Genomic DNA, 24,279 nt, shown 5'->3' with positions numbered 1-24,279 from the left:
TTTTATATAGATTTATATATAAATTATTTTATATCTTAGTAGCAATTAAATTCTGCAAAAACATATAGGAATATCTCACAATATGAGGCCTCAATAGAGACCACAGGGGTGACTTCCAAATCTCTGCAGACTCCTACTAATTGCAAATCAAATGTGCACTCATGCTAGGCAGACAGATGAAACAGTAGCTGGAAGAAGGGCACAATGGATCTGCATTTGTCTTGAGCATTAACTGAAACATGCCTAGAGCTAAGGCTGTAAGTAGCCAGAATTCCTAAAGAGAGCTGCACAACCAGTGTGCTTCTCCAACAATCCTGAACCATTTCCAAAATTTTCCAGAACAGCAAAGCCCCTAGCAGTAGTGACCCCCACTTGCCAAGGCTCACAGCTTTCCTTTACAAGGACCACAGCTCATCTGTGTGTTTTTCCAACCATGGGTATTGAAAATCATGGCAGAGTCAAGTAAATATGAACATTTCTTTAAAAAATAAACAGTGCTGGGCTCCCATCTTTATTGGAATTTTTTTTTTTTTTGGTGATATATTTGCTAAAATCTGCCTTTTCATCCTGTATGTCCTGCTGGGAGAGATCCTGTTTGCTTGTTCACCATGTTACAGGATGGTAGCAAAAAGGCTTCTGGATCAGATCTTGTCCACAGCCACCAGCTCCAGTTGTCAGAGGACTTTGAGCCCACTGATTTATGCCTGACCTGACCCCACCATGGCATGAGATGTATGAGAGCCTTCCAGCTCCTTAACTCTTCTCCCTTCCTTTCAGGTAGTCCCTTGGTTGTTACTGGCACTAGTTCAGTGTGTAGCCTCAGTATGCTTCCTGCTGGTAACATCAGTCTCACCACCAACCTGCAAAGGAGCCTGCCTCGGGGGTAAGGCAAGTCCTGTTTTTCCAATATTGTATGTTTTTCCAAGGTTTCTATTCCAACATTTCATGATTTAGGCTGTGAGAGAAGAGTATAAATTAAATTTCAATTAAACAAGCAAACAAACAATATTGGAAAAAGGGGACTTTAACCCTTTAACCTGTGGGAATCCAGAAACATATTTTCTACCCATAAGTTTTCTCCTATTATCTCCACTGGTTTACCTCCACCTCCTGCTGCAGTGGTTTTAGTGTACATGTGGATGCTAGCAGCTTCTTGCCTGAGCTCTGACATCCTCTTCAGGGCACTGCAGGACATAAAAGAGAGAAAAAGGATCAAGCATCCTTCCTGCACTAATTGCGTTAACACTACCTCCACCAGTGCAGCAGTGCTGGGAAGGTGATGGTGGGAATCAGTGGTGGGGAGAAAGTCTGGCAGACCAACGTAGGCTGGAAGCTGAGCCCATTCTCCCATCAAACATGCATGAGGTGGATGGGAGAGCTGCATGTCACCAGCAAAAGGCACGTGGAGCATTGCCCAAGAAGCTAGCAGCTACCAAGGGGTGATGGCACTTTATCCACCTGAAAAAGGAAAGTAGAAAGGTAAGTAATGAACAGCACTCCCAAAGCGCTCAGGACATGGACGTAGCATGCAGAACAGTTTTATATACCTGAGCACACTCCTAACCTCATATTCGGATGAGTAATTCAGCTGAACTCAACGGGACAGCCCACATGAGGTGAATATTTAAAATGAAAAATTGGCAGAATCAGGAAATGGCTCACAGCACAGTGCAGAAATACCTAACTTTTCTTGGCTGGAAGTAGCCTTCTTGTCTCGTTCTTACCAGCATCCTCACAGCGAGATTTTTTTCACAGGATGGTTGTATTTCAGTGGAAGGAAAACATGCAGCATTCAGTGGAAATGCATCACACTGTTTTTAGTATGAGTTGCAGGCTTTTCAAGGGCATTGAAAGATGAGTGTCAGTGAATTGAACCAGGACACCTGATGAGTTTGCAGTCCCCAGCTGTCCTTCGTACTGCTTTCTCAGGGACTGTTGCCCCCTTCCCTCTTTCAGGACCACTTTAGTGGCTCACACAGGCCTGCATCATGAGGTATACAGAGATCATGGCCCACTTACCTTAATTGTCAGATTGGCAATGGTGAGAAGCCAAGAACTGATTCACAGGCAGTTTAGCTGTTGCTGCTGCACAGCAAAAAGATGATAGAGGTAATCTGACCAGTCATCCAACAGTGGTAGTCAGACAAGGCTTCTGTGCCAGACACCCAATCAAAACATAATAACATCCATATTCACCTTGATTTTAGGACGGTTGTCATTCAGTGTCACAGTTGTATCATCACTTGTTAAATGGACCCCAGCTTCTTTGGCAAAAACAGATAGAGACCAAGGAATATAGAGAAAAGTTCTGTTGATTGTATCCTATCTCCATCATCCCCAAATATCTACTTTGAATTAGGTTACAATAAACACATCACTTTTCAGAAGTGTACATAGAGATTAAATGGTTTTGAGTTCTTCCGCTAAATGTACAAACCTGCGTGGTTTACAGGCTCAGGAGAGCTGTGGTGTCCCCTCCTTTCCTTGTTTGTTCAATCACAGGATGAACAACGGCATATTTCACTGTGGCTCGAGACATGAGCTAGGACACTCCTTAAATCTCTCTGGAAAGACTTTTAGAATCCTCTCTGTAATCCTGGATTTCCCCAAAAAAGCTAAATCAGGAGGAAAAAATGTTTTGGTTCAGATCATATATTTGAAATTGGTAGCGTCTCATCGGTCCTTCCTGCCAGTGGTTAAGTAAAAGAGCTGTTTGTCTCTTCACCTCCTTTTCCATCATACCCAAGAGCCATATCAGTTATTTAGATGCTTCCTCAGGAAGGAAACATACAGTAGCACTGTGGCGTCTTGGAAAGCTCAAAATATATCATTCAAAAGTAATCATTAGCAAAACACTGTTTAGCTAGTGGCAACTTGAAAATATTGTAAAGTTTAAATTAATAGCAAGAAGAAGGGGAAATTAAATCATTTATTATTCTTGAGAGCCAATTCTACACACTTTTTATGCCCTGAAACTACTTTCTTATTATTTAAAAAATAATGACCCTGTCTTATTCTTTTCTTTTTTTTTTTTTTTTTTTTTTACCAACCTATCAAGCCTTAAGTACGTTGGTTTCAAAATGGTTTGAGCAAAAACTCATTAGAATTATATGCTCCATCTGTTTTTCTCATTGGAAGCCTTATAAAATGCTCCTTCAAATAAATCAAAGATAACTGTGTGAAATACTCAAGTAATGTGCTTGTTTTGTTCTGTTTTGTTTTTGTTTTTTTGTTTACTCTTTGCAGTTAAAAAGCGCCAAGGAATTAGCAGAAATCAATGGGCATGATGAATCTCAGGCAAATGTAGGTACAGCTGTATATGCACAGATTTAGAGATATATATGCATGCTTATGGTTTCAAATTTTTCTGTTTATGTCTTAAACCTGATAGAATGGCTGAATGATTTGCACATCAGGTTTGAAGTGGCTGTTTTTTCCTGAAGCCACAGGTTCAAATCCCAGCAAACTTCATTTCAAGGTAGATAAATTGAGTTCCGTGCAATTTACTTTGTCGGATTTATTTGGATGAGACTTTCACAACCAATGTCCTAGTTGCTGTATGTGGGTGTTAAAGATACCATGGAAACGACTGCAAGAGAAATGCTTTGCCTTAGTGTCCTGTCCAGGATTACTCAACCTACAAAGTTGTATTGTTGTCTCCGTGGCTGCCACCTTGCAGCTGAGCAAGTCTGGCCATAATTCAGTTCTGAGTGAGGTGATTCATGTATGCGTATAATTTGGAAACAGTTAATTTGCACAGAAAGGACTAAATTAATTAATTGAGTCATTATTTTGTCCAAAATTGTTAAAGGACTTGTTAAGGTCGTGGTTTTTAAATCCTACTGCCAAAAAAATGCTTCTATTATTCCCTTAATGATTGCAGTCAAAACAGCAATTTGGATAAGGGGAAAGGAAATAAAGAAAAATTTTCCTGCTATGTTTGTAATGCAAACCGTGCAGCTTTGTGTTTTGTCATAAACATAAGAAAATTAAAACTGATTATACATGATATCTTCAACCCAGCTAAAAGAGCCAGCAACAGCCTGAACACTAATATATTTTAAATCTGTTTTTGTCAATATGTTATCTAATGACACAGCCAGGAAAGCAGTTTTATTTTCAACCGGAATGGAACTCTCAAATTTTGTGAACTGCTTTGTGATAAGGAAATGTCCTTTCTTTTTAATCCGTCCCTGAATCTCATTCATTGTGGTCCGTTTCCGCAGCGAAGTCGATAGGGCCTCATAGCTCTCAGGATTTGGACAGGAGACATTCAATATTGTCTGATAGCTCCAACAAATCTGCAATTGCAGTCTGTCTGCACAGCATCTCATTGCCCCCTTGAAAGATTCTGTTTGCAAACCCAAATAAAAACATTAATCCACTGATGAGCTTGAAATGCTCACATTTGCTACTTAAAAACTTTTGCCTGCACAACAGCTGGTTCCAAGTTTCCTAAGGGAATATAGAAACTTAAGATTTAGAAACTTTCCAAAGGAAGCTTGCTTTCTCTCCAAAAAATGCGGATGAAACAATGTTTTGCAGGATCAAAATGTTTTAAAGGAAAATTTCCAAAATGCTTCAACTTTTATCATTCTGACTCATACAAAACAGGATAAAGCAGAAGAGCCTGGAAGCTTTATTGTTATATAATATACAGGTTTAAATAACATTAAAATAAAATATTTCAATTGTCTAAAGAAATTGTTTCAGTAGATTATTTCCCGAATCTGAAATAAAATATTTCAGAATCTTTGGTTAATTGTAAATTTTTCAAAATGTAATATTTTATTCTAGTTTTTAATTGTAGGAGTTGTTCAAACGCCTGAGCTTTCCACAGGATAAAACTATTTTTTGCCCCTCTTTTCCGTGAGCTCTTCTTCAATGCAATATTAGACTAATAAGAAGTCAATATCTAAATTAACGGTGAAGAGGGAAACTAGACAGCTGCAACTACTGAGTAACAGTTACAGCCATGTATGTGTTCAACAGTTATGCCACTAAGAGGTCTGAGAAAGCACAGCAGCACAATTAGAAATGAAGAACTAAAGGAAAAGAATAGATGTTAAAGCATTTGCTACAGTAGTGAACTTTGTAATGTGGAAGTTGAGGCACCTTTTAAACAAGTGTCCTTTATACTGAACATGTAGAGCTCAGGTGTTGTGCCTTGCAGGTTCTCTCTCCACATCTATTCTCAGCAGACTTCATAGCTCTTGCCCTTGGCCAGTGTGTAAATCTGGGATGATCAAAGAGAAAAAGGCTCGGTGGCTCCTATGTGGCTGTTAGTGAACTGTGATGCATATAATGGGATTAGGGCATATTTGTTACAGTTGACAGGTTGAATTCAGCAAATGAAATACCTTTACATGAAGAGCAATAGTGGGAGGTGTTGGTGAGGAAAAATGGCAACATATGCCTATACATGGAACACAATCTAATCTCCACACTGTAGAATATTTAGATTATTTACTCTGCAGAAAATCGGTGTCCTAAAAATGACAGTAGGATTCTTGAGGCATGTTGTGTGCACATCGAGAAAGTTCCTATTGTAGTCTTAAAAGATTATCTTCTTCCAGCAGAAGCTTTCTGCTGATTGCATTGGTCTGCATTGTAATTTACATTAAAAATATATTGTTTCTTAAAACAAAGCCTTGAAATATTTTTTTTCCTAGCAAAAGCAGATATAGATGAAAACATATACTTAGAACTATCCTGACATTTTTTCTAGGTTTCAATTATTTCAGACCATCCTGAAAGAGAAGCAAGGAGCTGGATACCTTTGGAAACATAAAAATATCCCTCCTGAAATGCGCCCCATTTGTAAAACATACAACTCTTGACTTTTTCTCTTGCTTTTGTCAAGAGAATTGAGCACAGTTAATTAAGAGGCTGGAGCAATGGCAATGTTACCCTCCCTGCCATGGCAGTTCACACACAAACCTGGAGGGTGAAACCAAGAAATTTTAGCATCTTGCAGGTACACGCAGGTACAGCATTTATTTCTAGAAAGCAAAACCATCTTACAAAGCTCTATAAACAGTCAGAAGGGTGTTTTACAAGTGACTTGCCAGGTACATGTGGTAATATTTGTTACAGCTGTTGACATTTCCTAGCTAGACCCTATAGGGAAGGCCAGATGCCAGGCTCGGGTGGTACATGGAGCCCGAGTGCTAACAGAGACTTCAGCACCCAGCGCTGCCAGAGGTGTTGTCACCAAGCGTTCATTCTCTTCAGCCTTGCAGTTAGGAAAAGATTGCTAAAATATTGCTTCTTTCTTCTAATTTCTACCCCCTTTAATTTTCTCTTTGTCGCTGAATATAATTCTGTTTAATTCACGCATCTGTCTTAAGTGAAGAGAAAATAATGGCCAATGTACAATTACAATTTCAGATATAATCCTCTTCCAGGATGTGCCCATACTCCTGAGACCTGATTAGTCACCGTGTGAAAAAAAAAATAAAAAATCTTGCTTTGGAGATGTGTTCAAGTAGAGAACATTTTGGAAATTCAAAATACTAATCTCATGTTTTGCGGTTCACTCTGTAAACATAATTTATTCCTCCACTTTTTCTGTGGGTTCATTGGCTTTCCGCGGAGCCTCTTCTGTAAATGGTAGTGCTGTGTTTTGACTGAAGACCTCCTTTGCTCACTGCTGAGTCCAGCATACATAATGTATAGCTTTGGTGAATATATCCTTATTTTGGGGGGTGGGAAGATTAACCTCCATGGTATCCCTCTATTCTTAGTGGTGAAGGGGAGATTTTTGAACATGATCCTAATTTTAGAAGAACCTCATGATTATTTTTCCATGAAATTGTCTTTCTCCCTTGACAGCCACCTGGCTTCCTTAGATGGAGAATAGCTCCTGTTAATAACTCCTACCCTTTGTAAAAGTGCCACAAAATGGTAGTCAAGAGTACCAGCCCTCTTGCTTCAGACCAAAACAAGAGATGGGTCTTGTTTCGGACATTTTGAATGTCCAAACTGCAGTTGCATGGTAAAATCCTGATTCTGTTGAAGTCGTAAATACCCATCAGATTTAATAAGCCAGCATTTCACCAAAAGGTTTTCAGAGTTACCTTGTTATCACCAGGCCATAACAAAATAGATATATTTCAGAGGGGAAAACTGATTTCACCACAAGCTTTTTTTAACAGCGTTTTTTCCAGCTTGAGTTTCACTGCTTGAACAAAGTAATGACTTTGACCTCATTCATCTGCCTCCCTCCAGTTAGCATCTCCAGCAACTTGGACACAATATTCTGTGGTTTTGTCTCCAGACATCGAATCAATAATATTAAGTAGGGATGCATTTTTCCATTTGAATGCTTGAAGCTATTATCAGAGCATTTCTCAAGTTCAACCAAGCATCTTACTTTTGATGTTGATTCTTCCTTTAATTTCCCCCCCTGTATCTGCTTTTCAAGCAATTACCAGACAATCCTTGACTCTGAGGAGGAGTATATCTAGGGTGAAACGTTTCAACCATTTTACTAAATTGCTCACTTTGTGCTACACTGGAAGTGATGTTATTTCTAAGTACACCCTAGTCTTCTCTTTTCACATATAATGGGTTAATCACTGATGATCTTTCTCCAAGACAAGACTGCTCTTAATTAAGGCTCAGATTTGCAATCAGCTGGGCAAGGATTTAGAAATCTAACCCCCTTCAATTTTTGGAGAAGTCTGTAATTCCACCAAACTCATTAGAGTTCAGTCCTTGTGCTTCAGTGTGCAGAGTTTTAATGTAGGCACCCAAGGGCACCTGCTGTGAATGTTCCATGTCAATATATGTGTTAGTACACATCGGCCATGGGATGGGGCACCTCCTATGTGACTGTCTCACATTGAGCCAGGTGAGATGAAAAGGGTCCTTGAACACAGGCGGAGGAGAGGGAGCTAGAAGACAGCAAGGCCTGCTTGGATTGTCTCAGCAATTCAGGACTATGGGACAAAAGTTGGCCACCTTTATTGATGAAGATCCCAAGAAAGTGGTTGCTGATGCTTTTGCTTCACTTCGTTGTGAGTACAATGATCGTCTCCCAGTTAACCCACTTTTCAAAAGGCTTGCTATTCATACAGCATGGACTTGAGATGAAAAATGTACTCTATATGGCTAAGAATCTGGTCCTCCAGTTACAGGCCAAAAAACCTTAGTGAAGAGGTTGCGTATGACAGGAAATTATGTGCATTTGTTTTCTATCTGAGCTTTCCAGATGCCTGGGGTTTGTATCCTGTGGACCTCAGCTTCAGCAAGCTGAGATGGGTCAGTAAGTAGCTGCCTCAGCTCTGCTGGGACCCTCTGTCCTTGCAGTAGGCATTTCTGGAGCACACGGGAATGCGTGGGCGCTGCAAAATATGAAGCAATGACAGCTGGGTGAATTAGAGGAGGGTAGGAAGGGTGTCAGCAACCTTTCTATGCTACGGAGGCTACATTCCCTGCAGAGGATGCCAAAAGTTGTATTTTGTTTTTCTGTCCTCCACCTAAGAAGGTTAAAAGCTCCATTTCCTCTTCTTAAGACAGAATGGTCTACCTGTACTCTCCAGCCACACTGTCACAACTGCTCCCCTTTGCAAGACTGCATTCAGTCAACTAATTCATTTAACAAATGCAATTAATTGTCTGAAGAGAGCAACCGAGAATAACTGCAGCACAGGAATGAGGATAGCCCCCTGAGGGGAGGGAGATTTAGTTTCTGATCTTGAGTGTGCTATGTTGTTGGATGGTGCAAGGACTCAGGTATCCTGACTGGAGGGAGGTGTAAAGGAGGTGTAAACTATTCCCAGGCATTAGGGACACGAATTACTCCCTGTATGCAGGTTCTTCTGTCATGATGGGGCCAGGACCAGGGGGTGAGGAGTGGCTATGTCTCTCTCTTGTCCCTGCTCATTTTTTTCCATTCCAGGCACTTATTTGTAGCCCTCCCATCACTCATTTCCTCTCATTTCCTTCAATTTAAGGCATGTAGAGTATGATAAATTCAAGCAGCTATGACCATTTGCAGATCAGCAGCTTTCCTACTTACCATGGCAAGAATGAGGAATGATCACCTTGTGAATTTAATACCATGAGGGCTGAAAAATAACAGGAGTTTAACTGGCTGTGAGGACCATGTTACCCAAGACCCTGGTCAGCCATCAGAAGTTCTCACATACTGATAGATAAATGCCCCCTGAGGTCCACCTTCGCTACCCCAGCCCTGATTTCATATGTTAGAGGATGGCATTTCGGTTTCATTAGCACAGTGGTGATCTCTCTGCTGGCAGAATCACAGTCTCTACAGTTTCAGACATGATCTAACCCTATAGGGAGCAAACTGCTACAACAGACCAGTGTATTCTGACAAAGACTGTGCTACCTGAAGCAGATAAGGGTTTTCACAAATATCCCCTTTGTTAATGTGCAGAAAGAAATCACACCAACTCCCTTGTCCCTGATTGAAAGTGTCAGAGTGTCATCGTAATTTGGCTTTTTTTTTTGGAGTAAATACCCATCATCAGAGGGAGGAGAAGAGAGGACTCAATGAGACAATGTCAAAGAGACACAATGGTAAAAACCATTTGGCCACCCACTCAGCAAACCACAAAAGTTTTTTGACTTCATATTTCATATGAGCTCCACAGGGAGACAGTTCTTCAATCCCTGGAGCCATCTGACATTTTAATAATATCTGATCATTAAGTACAGCCTTTCATCCCAAAGTATTTTCCCCAAGTATTTATACAGGAGTCACCCCATCGTTTCTACTGAGGAATAACATTCAGCCTTATACATATGCAGCTGTATGCTTAACCCACACTGCACACAAGGCAGGTTGGCTTGTTAGCACAGCACCCAGGCTCCCCCAGAGCCACCATAAGGATAACGGGACACCTCTGCTTCAACCACAAGCCTCCTGCTGCAGTCCTGAGGTTGCACACCACATTCACACTCCTTCCAACCTGCTGAAGTCCTTCAGAGAATGGACAGTAAAAAGTGACTGAGCTGAGAAAGGAAGTTCAATATCCCCAGGAGACACTCTTCTTGGAAGAATTCATCTTCCCAATCGGGAGTCAATCCAGGGGAATGAGAGCTCTAAAATGTTTGTTTCAAGTACTTCTCATAGATTTACATATGGAGATTCCTGTGAATATAGGGATTGGCCTGAGTTTTCAGATAACTAAGATTAAAGTCTTTCAAATCCAGACCCTTGCTGAAAATGCATTCGTTCTCATCAAACATTTATTTATTTATTTATTTATTTATTGTTTTTCTCCCAATTAATTCCTTTTATTTTAGCTAAGACATTTTCAAAACAATTCTACGTATCCAAGAAGGGAAGTGAATTTCCTTTCTAGATTTATTTATTTATTTATTTATTTTAAGAAGTGCATCAGTCTCGAGGTGATTCCTGGAATTATATTTATGTTAAAGAACTTTTGCAAGGGCTTTGACAAGTTCTCAGTCTCAAGTAAACATGAAGTATCCCCTCCTACAATGATTTCAGCAGTGCTGGTGGGTAGGCAGTGCTTTCATTCAGCCAGCCATTGATCTGCTGCAATTCCCTATCATAAAATGTGCAAAATGACAATTACCTTTCCTTTGCAAAACAACCACCTTCAGATCACATAAAACATCTGTGTTAAGTCATCAGGAACCTACACATAAATCCAGCTTTAGAAAATGAAGCAACCTGATCATACTTTTAGAAATAAGCATGAAGTAACTTTCATATTAGTCATCTGTATTTTGCATATGTACATTCTCATAAAATAGATGTGCTCAAATACAAGAAGAACAATATAAAGAGATAGTTTCAGTGAGAAAAGCATTTTCACATTATCGCTAGTTGCCTAAACTCAGCAGGTGAAAGTTATAATAGTAAAAGCTTTGTAATGAAAAAGTTAAAAGCATCTCTCTGGCAAATGGGTCGGAAAAATAGGATGTCAAGAGCACCATAATACAATTAATCTTCACTCCTGAAAACATTTCTATCATGTAGGATAAATCAGACAAACTAATCTTAGATGCATAGGGCTGTGTCTGAAGTGCTTCGTTTGCAAGGCCTTATGTTTGCTGTTCTAATTTTTCTTCATTGTTGTTCTTTATAATTTTAATGCCAGATAATTTTTCAAACCAGTTGTCAATGGTTTATTTGCTACTACTGGTATACTCTTAAATGTTCTGTCATGGTATGATTTTCTATATTAGTGTACTTTAAAAGTACATTTCTACATTAGCACACTTTAGCAGTAATTACAATTTGCTGTGGCTGACAAACTCAGCACTGGTTTCCTGCATAGCACAAGATAAGTTATAAAGTTGAGGCTTGATCTGAGTGAAAAGGTGACATCTGGTCTCTATAATTTCTAATGATAAAGCAGTCACAAGCATAAACTGTTACAATATTCACCAGCAGTGTAGCATATGGCAAATACATACTTCTGCATCACTGGTTAGATAGTAGTAGGATAAGGATCCTTTGAGAGTCTGAGGGGCAAAAGATGAAAAGAAAAACAAGAACTTGCCAGCTTGGGGTGGTGGTCTGTAAACTGGAGATGACTAGGGAGGGTGTAGACAGCTTGCAGATTCGTGACGAAACAGAGGTCAGGCTGGTGAGAAAAATGGATTAGGATAGCAAGAGATAGCCCTTGGTAAGGATAAAGCAGAAGAGATGGAGACCCATCTAAGGTACCCATACACAAATGTACCTGGGAAACAAACAGGAGGAGATGGAGCAGCGTGTGCTGGCATAGGGCTGTGACATCGCAGGGATAACTGAGCCCTTTGGGACAGTGAATACAGCTGGGGTTCAGTGATGGGTGGGTGCACAGGCTCTTTAGGGAGGGAAAATAAGGCAAGCTTTTACCTGCTTCTTACATGAAGTTTGAATGCATGGAGCTCGTCAGTGGAACAGGCAGCAGGCTGGCTGAAAGCTGGCAGGTCCAGATCAGAGGAAGCTACCATTACCACATTCCCTGGAAAAAGGGTGGATCAAAAAATCTTGGGAGCCTTTTTTTTTTTTCTTTTTTCTTTTTTTTTTTTTTTTTTCTGGGCAAATGAGGGAGAAGGTAATTAAGAGTTGACAATACAGATTTACCAAGAGTAATCATGCTTGACCAACATGATTGCCTCTGATGAAATGACTAACTCCTTGCCTGAGGGGAAAGCAGTGGATTGAAGTCCACCCTGACTTTTGCAGGGGTTTTGACAAGGTATCCAATAGCATCTTTCTACCCAGTATGGGATATTACACACTGTCTGGGTGGACTTCTAGATGAATGAAAAACTGGCTGGATCATCAGGCTCAAAGTTTAGAAACTGAAAAAAGATAGGCTCAGACTGGGTATACAGAGAAACCTTCATACCTAGGACAGTTCAGCAGTGAAACAGACTGCCTAGAAAGGTTATACACTCTCCATCTTTGGAGGTTTTCAAGGCTAGTATGGGTAAATTCCTGAGCAACATGCTCTGAGCCTACAGCTGACCTTGCCTTGAGCATCAGGTTGGACTAGAGACCTGCCAAAGTCACCTGAGTGATTTTGTGTCTGTGATCATCTGAGTCATGATTGCTGACTGTGATTGTACTCCTACATTTCTGCATTTGCAAGAAAACTAAATTTAAATAAGTTATTTCAGTGTGGTTTAGCTCAAGGTGAGCTGAATAATTTTGTATTCACCATGGATAAGAACATCCACAACACAGTAGCCCATTCTCAACTGACAAGCATGTTAAGCTGTCAGAAGTTGTCTTGTACCTCAACCTTGTGGTCGCCCATAAATTTAAGGTGCATGGCTCGATGTGCATTAAAACTACTGCAAAGCTTCCATTCGCTTGATTGGAAATCGAGTTAGGCTCCACTCAGGTTAAAGCAGCAAGATAAAATTTTCAGATGTGGGTCTGAAATACATTTAATAAAATTTAAAAAAGAAACAGCAAAGCAATCACAACTATTCCAGCCTTTAAGAGATCCTCAGGTAAATGAAAGTAAATGAAAATCACATGCTTTTTGTGTCATAAGCCAGTTTCTACTCCTCTTTGCAGTGGGATCATCAAACCTGCATGTCCATCAATAAGCAGGATTTGGGCGAGTAGTTCTGAAATCTAAGCTTGAGTTCTGTGGACTGAGAACAAGTACACATATACCTTTCAAGAGCTTAAGGATTGTAGATTTGGTATCATGTGTGTATGGGTTTTTCTTCCATCAAAACCCATAAAATTGCATTTCATTTTCAAGTTTACAACATCTCTCTGGCCTGCTGTTAATAGCCTGCAAGATTTTTGTTTATATAGCTGATAAATAGCTTTTTCTCCTCCTACTCATTTTCTCTCAGAAATCCCCTGGCTGATAAGAAAGCATGGTGGATCCCATACATCTGACAACATTCAGTGTGTTGACAATATTCAGCCTGTTGTGTCCGACATCTATTATTTCCTTCTCCTGCCTCTGTTCTAAATGCAATTTGATTTGTATGAGCATCAACATGACCTGCAAACTCTTCCAGACTTTTTTAACACGTCCTTCAGAAGGCATAATGCTATTCTTACCCTGTCACCAGAAAATTCTGCAAAATATCACATACCACGGCAAAGGGAACGAGGTCTGTGAAGACAACTTCAGTCATCGTTCCCCCCAGGTTTAACGGTGATTATCAAACATTTGGATTACCCAGATAGTTGAGGCAGTATCTCACATCTCTGGATATTTGTCATTTGCATCCTGGTCACATGGCAGTTGTCTTCAACGTCACATTCATTCAGTTCCGTATTCTGCCTTTCACACAGAGTCCTCAACAATGGGTGAAGTAGAAGTAGCTTTTAGGTAGGTTAGCTGCCATTCAAGCCCTGCTCAGCTCTTGGTCAGTTTTTATGCATAATGGCAAGTCCCCACTCCCCCCCACTTTTAGGGATGCCTACTGGCAGATGTTTTCAGAATCACACTTCTATAAGCTAAAGAGAACCATTTTTGCTAAAGAGAGAAACCCTAGGCAAGAGTGGACATTCTGTATTCTGTTTGCCTTTTTTGCACTTGTGCAAGACTGGCTTATAGAGGATGTGTGAAGTCTGGCATGAGAATGTTGCATGTAATGTCACACTTTCCCACAGTGGGGAAAAAGAAACTGATGAAGGACTGAAAGACCTATTTCATCCAGATGAAATATCTAGGGCTTTTTAATCTGCTAGTCCCCTGGACTGCAGAGCTAGCCTTTCATTCTCACAGTACCTGCCACTATTCTCTGCAGAGACTCATCTCTTCTATTCCTCAGGACTTCTGTCTCCATCTGGCAATGCAGCTCTATCAGGAATCTCACCCTCATTTGCTGTATTAACAGCACGGGACCCAGCTGCTCTGTAATGGGCCATGGTGGACAGTGAGACCAGACACCTCTTGGAGTACTCCACTTGGTCATTCCTCTGTAATTGCTTCCAAAAGAAGCCAGGGTACATGAGAGGATGATGCAACCTCAACATCTGTCCCGCCTTATGGCCAGGACACATCTAAGGTAGACATCCATATTCCAGAACTGCCACGCACAAGTCTCCACAGTGCAAACGCAGCCATCAGCTCCGTGTCAGTGGTGGTGCGAGAGGTCTGCCCGTGGAAATGAGTAGTCCATGTGCGAAAAGTATAATTATGCCATCCTCAGCATGTTCTTCTGAAAGTTTGCCAGAAAGACTCTCTGTCTTTCCCTCCCTGGTTCAAAGGCAGGGAACCCCGAATCAAAATGCTGACCCCAAGGGGTGTCTGCAAGATCAAAGGGTTTGTTGGGTCCCTGAGGGGAATTCATGGCCTTTCATCATCTGCTGAAGGATGAAAGTGTCATTTGTAGGGAAAAGCTCCGAGCTGGCAGTAGCAAGAGCTTCACATAGAATGATTGCATCCATGCTGAGCAGCTACGGAGCTGTCATCAAGTCTGGCCTCCAATGTTCTACGATACCTGACATAATTTGTGAATAATGAATAGGACCAGGTCTCTAATGGTCTCCAGGTGTGATTTAACCTGGATTAAGCCTTCCACATGCTGTATTTAGTTCCTGCAAGGTCATTTCGTTTCTAATAAGTATTGTTTTTGCACATGCTCAGCTGTGTTCTCCTTTAATGCAGTAACTGACAGATGGTAGCAAAATATTCCTTTTATAATGAAACCTGCTGAAGGAGACTGCTTAGGGCCTCAGAAAATATCATTTGCCAAATAAAGGATGGTCTGCAGGAACGAAAGGAAATACTGTAATGTAGTATATATTGAATAATTTTCCTCAGGCATCTGCTGATCAGTAGCTTTTTCTCATGTCAGAGAGGTGACCTAGCTGTTTGTTCCCAGTTAGTTATTGCCTCATTCACCTTTGTACTCTTTAAACTCCTGTTTCTTGTGTTGGCATAAGTAGAGCCTCTAAAAATGTACAAATTAACTGTGTGAGGACAAGTTGTAGAGGCTTCTTGGTTACCAGATTTGTACCTCCAGTGTGTAGTCTGATACTTAAAGGTTTTCATTTGTACTATAATTAGCCTCATTTCTGGGTAAACTACACACTAATTTTTTTAGACACAAGTATGCCGATTTCTTTTAAGTTGCAGCTAATTCCTAGCAGTATTGCTATTGCATCTTTTGTCCAGCCATGCGCACCCTGGATTTTCTCATGGCCTGTGAAAGCTTATTTTGGCAGCTGGATACCTCAGAGTTGTCTAATTTATCATATTTCTGTGAGGCAGGCAGTTTGGGATGGTAGAAGCCTACCCTTTCCAAACCTTCAGGAACCTGCAACCTTTTTCTAATGTCAGTCTTTTGCTGAGTAGCTATCTTTGCCATTCTCAGTTTTCTCAGGCTCCCACATAACCAATTTTTTACTCTTTTATCCTCCATACCAACATACAGTTAAGGAAGACTTGATATGACTTCCTTTTGCATCCATTTACCCTGTCCTATAAATCATACAAAATGTTCTGCACAGGCTCAAATCTAGAGATTAAATGAGAATCCATCTGTTCATTGCTCCCAATGGGAATATAGTTTCTTTCTCTGCCTCGCTGCTTGACAAAACTTCTAATCCCATCTGAAACTGCTAGTGTGTTGTGTTTGGGGCCTGTTGTATCAAATACACATCTCTCTGCTCTCTCATTCCCCTCTCAGGATTTGTTATTTTTAGACTGCTTTTCTGTCTCTGATGGAGTCAAAAGTTACATCTTAACCTATACAAGCTCTGGTGGCATATGTTGTTCTGCTCTTTTGCTGCAGTATCAGGAAATCTGCCATCCAGCTCTGCTCTTCTGATCCGTAACCCCCTTGTCATTGCTGCCCTCATGGAGAAATGCATATGAACACTTCCCTTATTTCTGCTTCCTGCCTGGGTTTTCTTTCACTGTTCTCAGATGTCGTGGCTGGCAGCAGATGAGTATTTGCATTAGCCTTTGCCTGTGGCTGGAGGGGAATCAACAGTGCTGGACAACTTAGGGCATATTCCTGCCGCTATAATGTGCCCTGTGCATTGCAGCACTACAGGAGCATTGATGTCAAGGTGATGTAGCTGTCAGAGCACTCAGGCGCACCATTATTTTAAGAAAGTATCACTGCCACTCTTGAACTGCTGACTCTCCTACCTGTAGGTGTCTAAATCTGTACCACAAGGTTCCCTTTGCAGCCAATGAGGAAAATAAAATAGGCATCTCTAAGGTACAATTTAGCTCAACATAAAGTATATAACCAAAATATATGACTAAAGAGTTTCATTTCTATTGACTAGAATGGCAGCACAAGTGCACTACCTTACATATACACAACTATACATAGATATCTGGCCAAGAGACATGCCTGAGTTCGCTGCTACAACTGCAGCAAACCAAAGGTCCCTCAATGCATCTCACACCTCTGTCACTGTGGGCTAAGGCGGACCGGAGTCCCTTGTCACTGGGGGCTAGGGATACACATTCAGTCACTGAGATGCTCATACGGTTCCTTAGCTGGCACATGGCAGCATATTCCACTTCACAACTTGGGGGAACGTTTGAACCCATCACAGATTGTAGAGCCTTTACTCATCTAGAGAAAGGCATATTTGATACTATTTATTTATTTATTTATTTTTATTTAGTTATTTATTTTTTAACTGTGGATTATTCACACCTCTGGAAATGCCCTAGAGCCACCCAAACCCAGTGTCCCTCTTTTATTGCCAAAAATGCTATCCAATTATTTTGGAGCGAGGCACCGCTAAAACGCCTGTTTTAGATGGGCCACATCACTACACCAAATAGCTGAAATTTGATTACATTTAAGGCTGCCCAGTCCTGTGCCACCTCCAGCTGCTAGCAGCACCCCTTGTCTCCCTCAACCAGAACAAGAGCACTGTTCCTGCACAGTCCCACCTCAGACCACCGTATCTGCAGCCCCAAGTTCGCTGCTTCTGTGGTTTTGCAAGGAACTGCCAAGCATTTTGCAGAGCAGATGCAGGAGCGTGAGTCACCGCCTCGCCAAGGAACAAGTTACTGCATACTAGTCACTCCATGGAAACAGCCCATGTATATGCTCGAATACTGCGCAATGCACTTTGAGGCCACTTACATGCCTCTGAAGTAGAGATAATTTGTTTACTTCACATATGCCCAGGAGAAGAGCAATCTGTGTCACACAACTGCCTGTGTACTTCTGATGGAGCATCACGCGTGTGATAGCTTGGCTGAGATTTGGCTAGTTCAGGCCACCTGACTGCAGAAAATGGAGCTCAAAACAGGAGCCTTAACCAGTTTGCCCTTAAGGCTGGCTCTCTTTCAGTCCTCAAAACAAGGTGGTTGCATAGGAACGGTTCCTGAAATGTGCTGACCCCCAAAATGTGCCTGGGAATTGTCTGGGACAGCAGCCAACACCATGCCAGGCATTGGCTGGAGAGTATAGCAGGGTAGATGCTTGTGCTCTAGTAGCTAGAAACATTGCTAGTGACTGCTGAATTTACTCTTATAGCTATAGTTGAATGTTTCCAGCCATGTTCCCTAGAGGCGGTCATTGTTTACAGCTTTAATAGCTAGAAAATGTGAATTTTCTGACCATCTCCACGTTTTATGGCACATCTTTCAAGCTGTTCTAATGAAGAAGCACTAGCAACAAAGTTATTACTTACTCCATAAGCAAAATTTGTCTTCTGGGCAGCTCTTGGCATAAAGGTACTTCAAAAAGTGTCTTAATATTCTGCAAACAAATCAATTATTTATAATTGTGTTGTCTTTAGATGTGAATTAAAGTAACGATCTTTCTTATAGAGTTGAAAAGAAAGCAGACAGGTTTAATCAAAGTAAATGAAATCTACATGACTACCTGTTTTGTTTTTTAAACTTCATAGGAAATCAATGTATTGACAGTAGCACTGGTCAACCAAGACAGAGAAAAAAATTCGGAGAAACGAAGTCCAGGTCTAAAATCAGAGAAAGAGGCACTATTAATAGGTAAGATAACCCAAAAATAAGTTTTTTTGTTTGTTTGTTTGTTTTTTGAGAACAAACTGCCTTTTAATAAGTTTTTTGTTTGCATGTGCATTTACATGCACCTTTGCATTAATAAATCAAAAAAAAAAAAAAAGATTCTTGTCTTTCATCTGGATTCAGATTGGCATTTAGTAAGAGAAATCCTAGAATACAAGTGAACTTTTGCTTTCTGAAAAAATCTGCAGAGTTTAATAAAAGAGTGATCTGCATTTAGAACTGTAGCATGTATGTATGAAGATTTCCTTTACATCTAAATTTAGCAGGTTAGAACTGTATAACTTGTTAACAGTTTATTAGAAAAAATGCTGAAGGAGAAAGGGATGGAAAAAATATTAGCAAACTACCAAGCAAAAATATGTGTACTGGATGTATTAAGCAAGCCAGATTTATGCTTTTGACATTAGGTGAGGGAATTAGCCATATGAATATTTATAAAGAATACCACAAGGACTGTTGTATCCTTCACCTAGAATAAAATCATAGAAATAAACTGTTTAAGAATACCTAAAAACTAAAGCTCAGAGGCAGTGGGCCAGGTAACTAGTACCTAGCGTTTAGGGACACAAAAACTTTGGTGCCCGTGCTGTCCTTGGAGAGTATATGGAGGAAAAGAGTATAAAAGAAAAACAAAATTACTAAAAAAAGTTGTGATGGAACTCCACTCAGTAACTAGAAAAGGTTTTCAAGTGATGTTTTCTTTACATTGCATGGAAGAGCTAGCTTGGAACATCCTGAACTATAAAGTCTTGGACACACATCTTACCAATGCAATACCAATGCAATATCACTGGTCAAACATGGTTTGAATACAATTGAATTTCCAACCAACCCACCCAAATGTGTGGGTCTTGATTTTTGCTTCAAGAACTCTTGTGTATATGCTTATGGTCACACAAAGCACAAGGAAGACAACTGCTATGAGGACATGCCATAGCATACAAATTAAATACATGTCCTTCCTTTTGCAGGATCAGAACTCTGTAAATGCTATTGGAAAAAAGAGGGAGGGGAAAAGGTGCTCTTTGCAAATCCAGTCTAAAATGAGTTAAATTTTACTTATCATTTTCAACCATGGCCAGTATTTGGGGAAAACTGAAATCCAAGATTATCCTAATTCATTCAGCATCAAGAAAGCAATATGGCCTGCAGTACACAAGATACAGTGACCCATTTTTGTCAATTGTAAGCATTTTTAATCCTGGTGTTTATGCTTTAAATATAAGGAACTTCCCCTAGGGTGGTTCAGTTAAGAAACCCATCCAAACAGAGCTGAAAATATTTGCTCTGATTCTTACAGTTCAACTCTCCCCAAACAGTAACATACATGACATTCTGTATTTTCACTGTTTGTTTAGAAGAGGAGAAATTGGATAGTGCTTTTAATAGCAATTCTGATGTCCCAAATCTTGTTTTCTCCGGTCATCATTATGCTGTCACTTGATTTCCACTGCAGAAAAAAATCACTAGACTTAGATCCTGACTCCTCCTAAACCACTTTTATTCCCATACCTTTTACAGTGATCCTGTAAACAACAATAAAGACAGACAGATCTGGCTTTCTTTTAAGAGAAAATAAATGAGTAAATATGTCAAAAAGGATTTGTGTTTTCTTCAGCAGCAGTTAGGGGTAATATGGATTAAACACTTTTCATAACCAGCATCAGCGTAATTACTAGAAAAAAATTTGAGGGAGTGTGGTTTGTGACACAATTATATGAAACGTTTTCACAACAGAGTACCCAGTGAAGGGGAAAAAAGCAATAATTTTACCACTACAATATCCACAATTTTATATTGGTAAATCAAGCATAAAATTGGTAGTTGAAATGCTTCCAGCAAGTCTTTGTTTAGAAATTCCTTTATTCATCAGTATATTATCTTGGTCACTTACTTGCTAACTGCTGTCATTCCTGAAGATGAGCTATTGTGTTTACCATGTTATTATGACTGTATTAAAAATGTGCCATTTTCTTATGTTTATTGGGTTGTGCAAGAAAAATAGGAATCATAATTCATACTGAAAAACCTGTAAGAACAGACTATTCAGAATTATTTTGCTTATTTTAATGATATACTGTCTGAAGTAATTTCAATATTGTGTGCGTTTGTTTTTAATACAGGTATCATATCCACATTTCTTCACGTCCACCCTTTTGGAGCCAATATAGAATATCTTTGGTCTTATATGCAGCAGTTGGACTCTAGGGTAAAAAAATTTAATCAAAATCTGTTTTCTCTACAGAAATACTGTATTATTCTTTACTGCAGGTTAAACTCTTCGTGTATTTCCATTAGAAAGATAATGGGATATGGGGCTTGGGGGTTTGCGGTCTTTATTCATTTGCAAATTACAATACACCTACTTCTGTTGAGGTCCTTTGCCTTGCACTGGTTAGCTATTATTTGTGGAAAAGAAGAGCAGAGCTTTAAATGGCAAAGACTAGCAGCTGATTTCATGATACTGATCATGAAATACAGCTGAAGAGAAAGAAAACAGAACAAGAGGCAGATTTAGCTGTGGCCATTAAACTGTACAGAATTTTAGGAGATAATTCCCTATTCTTCTAAAAGTTGTTAGTCTCAGGTCACATTGAACATGAACTTTTATGAACACATAAATGGACCATGAAACATACATATCCTTTGACTCAACATAGAAGCAAAAGGGCCTCATAAAGGAATTTTCTGACCCTATTGCTAAATTCAGAGAGCTGTGGCCAACACAAATGTGATGCCAACACTCTATAGCATGAAAAAGTGTTTCTTAACGCATCAGTTTCTACAGTCCATAGCCAATACACACCCACAGAATAAGATACTTTGACTTTAAAGCATCTACTCTAGGATGAGATGAATCAAACTTTGGAAGTGCCTATTTCTTTCTGCCAAATGTTAAGCAAGTCAAGGGTGAGAAGCTCAGCTGTAAAATAGCCAGCTTTGATCAGGTTAATGCTACTCTCAGTTCCAAACAAGGGCTCCACAAGACACTAGACTGCATGAGATACTTGATAGATGCAGGGGTCACCCTCGGATTAGCCGCAGCTCTCATCCACATCTGCCAGTATCTCTTCTGAACATGGGGATTATGGTGCTTGCCCAGACCTTCTTGTGACATGGAGTCAGGATGCAGCCATGAGGTGCACCTGGGCTCAGAATGTGAGCAGCACTCCTTGTGTGGTGCTTGTTAGACACGACTCCATTGATCCTGGTAATGTTTTGTTCCTGAAGACTTCCTCCAGCAATACCAAGATCACCCTCCAACTCCTCTGATGGGCTGCTTCGTGCCTCTGGAGGATCCTTCTTCTGTCTCTGTGAAGCAGAGGAGATCCTCTTAAAGCAGAGGAGATTCTGAGCTAGAAGCCCACTGGAAATAAGAGAGTTTGCATGGAGAAGTGAGGAAGGATGATGAAGTTTGTAGGCATTATCTTCAGGCCATGACAGCTCAGATCTGGTAGTGCTTTGAAATCCATTGTTACCCATAAAAACAAAGGAGTAGTGGAAGAGGATGGTAGTAAAAGGTGAGGTATTACTGCACTTCATATTTTAAAAAATCTGATTTTACCAAGCCCTGTTATAACCACAGCTTCACAGCCGTATTTGCAGCCCTTCCCCTTCTGCCACAGTTGCAGCACCCAGTCTGCCCAATCTCTTCAGTCATTCAAATCACTCCTTAGCCCATTGTATTTGGCTAAGTTTCACCAGCTTTTCCCCCTCGCTGACCACTCCATCTGTCTCTTGACTGACAACAACAATCAACTGGAACACCAGTTCCGTGCACTCCAGCACTGCTGCTCATTGCTTCTGCCTGCTGAGCTCTTCAGAGGCTGCCCCCTTTGCTGCTGCAGCCCCTCCTTGTGTTTGTTTGTAGGCTCTTTTTTTTTTTTTTTTTTTCTAGTCATGTGAGTAGCCTGTTGGCTTCTGCAAGGCTGCCAGGATCAGGTAGCCTTTAACTTGCAATGGATGAGGCATTGTCTTGGTCTCTCCAAGGCACTGAAGTACCAGCCCCTGCAGCTACCACTCGACCTACCTGCTGCATAATAAACACGAGCTGCAGAATTTGACCTCGCTGGTTTACTTTGGAAGTAACTGCTTGTAGCAACAAATTACTTTTTAATAGCACAATCCTGAGATGTAATCTCAGAGATTAATTTCAATTACTTTCCATGGTTAGCCTGTCATTCCTCACCTGAACAGGAATGATAAGGTCAGCGTACCCATGTGGGCTGAGGGCTCACTATAGAGCTCAGATGCATTACATAAAGGTAACCAGCTATCCATTACTGCCATGAGAGTACGTAAAAGATGGACCTGATTACTTTGGGACTCTAGACAGACTGCCTCCAACACAGATTTTTCAGCACCACCTTAACAAATCATTTAATCTTTCTGTCTCGCTAAGCTCTTCAGGAAAAATAAAAGGTGATAGATATTTTCGCACTTCCTTTGGGTGTAATAAGGTGTAATTAGTGTGTTCTGTGTTTATACACTGCTTTGAAAATAAAACTTTTCATCATGGGAGTGTCCTACAAATGTGAATAAGCAGAAATATCATAATTGCCAGAGAAGTCTATTAAATCATGGAGATAGCTGTAGACAACTGGCAGAACCAATACATTTCTTCACTTTTCCTTGCATGACCATCACTTTAAAAATAGTAGCTACAAAATAGAATGGTTCATTTTCCATGGCCATTCATTTCTTGACTTCTCTACTGAATGTATGAGAAAGGTTGCCTTTGTGGAAGTGTTTTCTGCAGTGAGAACATTTTTCCATTAGGATTGTGACCAGTTATTAAGGTTTCAAGACCGTAGAAATATCCTGAGCCATGCTGAGTCAGGAACTTCAATACCCATTTATCTGGGACTGCTGAACTGGGCCAGACTGGGAGAGGATGGCTCCAGAGATGGTAAACTCTAAGTAAAAAAAAAAAAAAAAAAAGCAGTTATCTTTTTTTTTTTTTTTTTTTTTTTTCCCAAGAGAAAACTGATGGAGCTGAGTGGAGAAGGAAGTGTTTTCACCTGCCCTGGATTTTTATGTTTACTTTTTTTAGCTTATTTCCTCTTTCCAGTCCAAAGGGCAGTTTTCTCACTTTAATTTTACCTTTCTGTCTTTCCCAGATCTCTGCAAATGAGATAGAAATGCTTTTAATGAGACTGCCACGCATGTTTAAACAAGAATTCACTGGTGTAGGAGCAACACTGGAAAAGAGGTGGAAGTTTTGTGCCTTTGAAGGAATTAAAACTGTCTGACTGTGACTAGTAATGAAGCTATGCAGAAGAAGAATTCCTAGAGCATGGCAGGGTTATAAAGTATTAAAGTAAGAGATTTGGGTTTTGGCACATAGTAGTATGTTTTCAAAGTTATCCAAGCCTGATTTTAGTTACATTTGTGACGTTCTCTTGTGAGTGGAAATTGTAGTTGTGCACCAGTTCCTAAGATAAAATTAAAAAATAAAAACAACAAAAAAAAAAGACTTTCAAAATGTGACAGATCTGTTTCCTATGAAAACTGAAGAAAGATACCACAGTCATAATGATTTCAAAATACTACATGTCCTACATCTAAGAAAAGCTCATTGAGCAAACAGTTAAACAGAAAGATTGCCCAGTTGTGGTCACTAAGCCGCAGCGGTCTGTATGTAATATGTAGTAGAACTCATTAAGTTTTGTTATTGAAAGTTATTTCTGTTTAGTAAGAAAACTGAGTAATTTTACAGTGAGGGAAAGCATACCAAAAGAAAACTTGAAGATGTGTCTGAAGTTATTGTATTTTGTAAATTAAGTTATATGCTGTACCAGGGATTTTTGCCTTATTGAAAGAGGCCTGA

The 24,279-nt window shown here is 40.1% G+C and overlaps 1 protein-coding gene across 8 annotated transcripts in view; it reads left to right on the top strand.

The window, feature by feature from the left end:
• ENOX1 (ecto-NOX disulfide-thiol exchanger 1) overlaps nt 1-23,923 on the top strand; it is a 364,265-nt gene extending 340,342 nt beyond the window's left edge. For 7 of the 8 annotated variants that reach the window (XM_048046941.2, XM_048046938.2, XM_066988313.1 and 4 more), the window contains 4 exons: nt 3,247-3,303; nt 18,311-18,413; nt 20,573-20,658; nt 23,570-23,923. In XM_048046941.2, the coding sequence (XP_047902898.1) occupies nt 3,247-3,303; nt 18,311-18,413; nt 20,573-20,658; nt 23,570-23,701 (378 nt within the window). In that variant the 3' untranslated portion in view covers nt 23,702-23,923. The remainder of the gene's footprint in view (nt 1-3,246; nt 3,304-18,310; nt 18,414-20,572; nt 20,659-23,569) is intronic. The other variant, XM_048046942.2, reaches the window with a different exon arrangement.
• The last annotated feature ends 356 nt before the right edge of the window (nt 23,924-24,279 follow it).

Source organism: Anser cygnoides, chromosome 1 (genome assembly GCF_040182565.1).
Source record: "Anser cygnoides isolate HZ-2024a breed goose chromosome 1, Taihu_goose_T2T_genome, whole genome shotgun sequence".
Classification (NCBI taxonomy): domain Eukaryota; kingdom Metazoa; phylum Chordata; class Aves; order Anseriformes; family Anatidae; genus Anser; species Anser cygnoides.
This window is presented reverse-complemented; position numbering and strand designations above follow the sequence as displayed.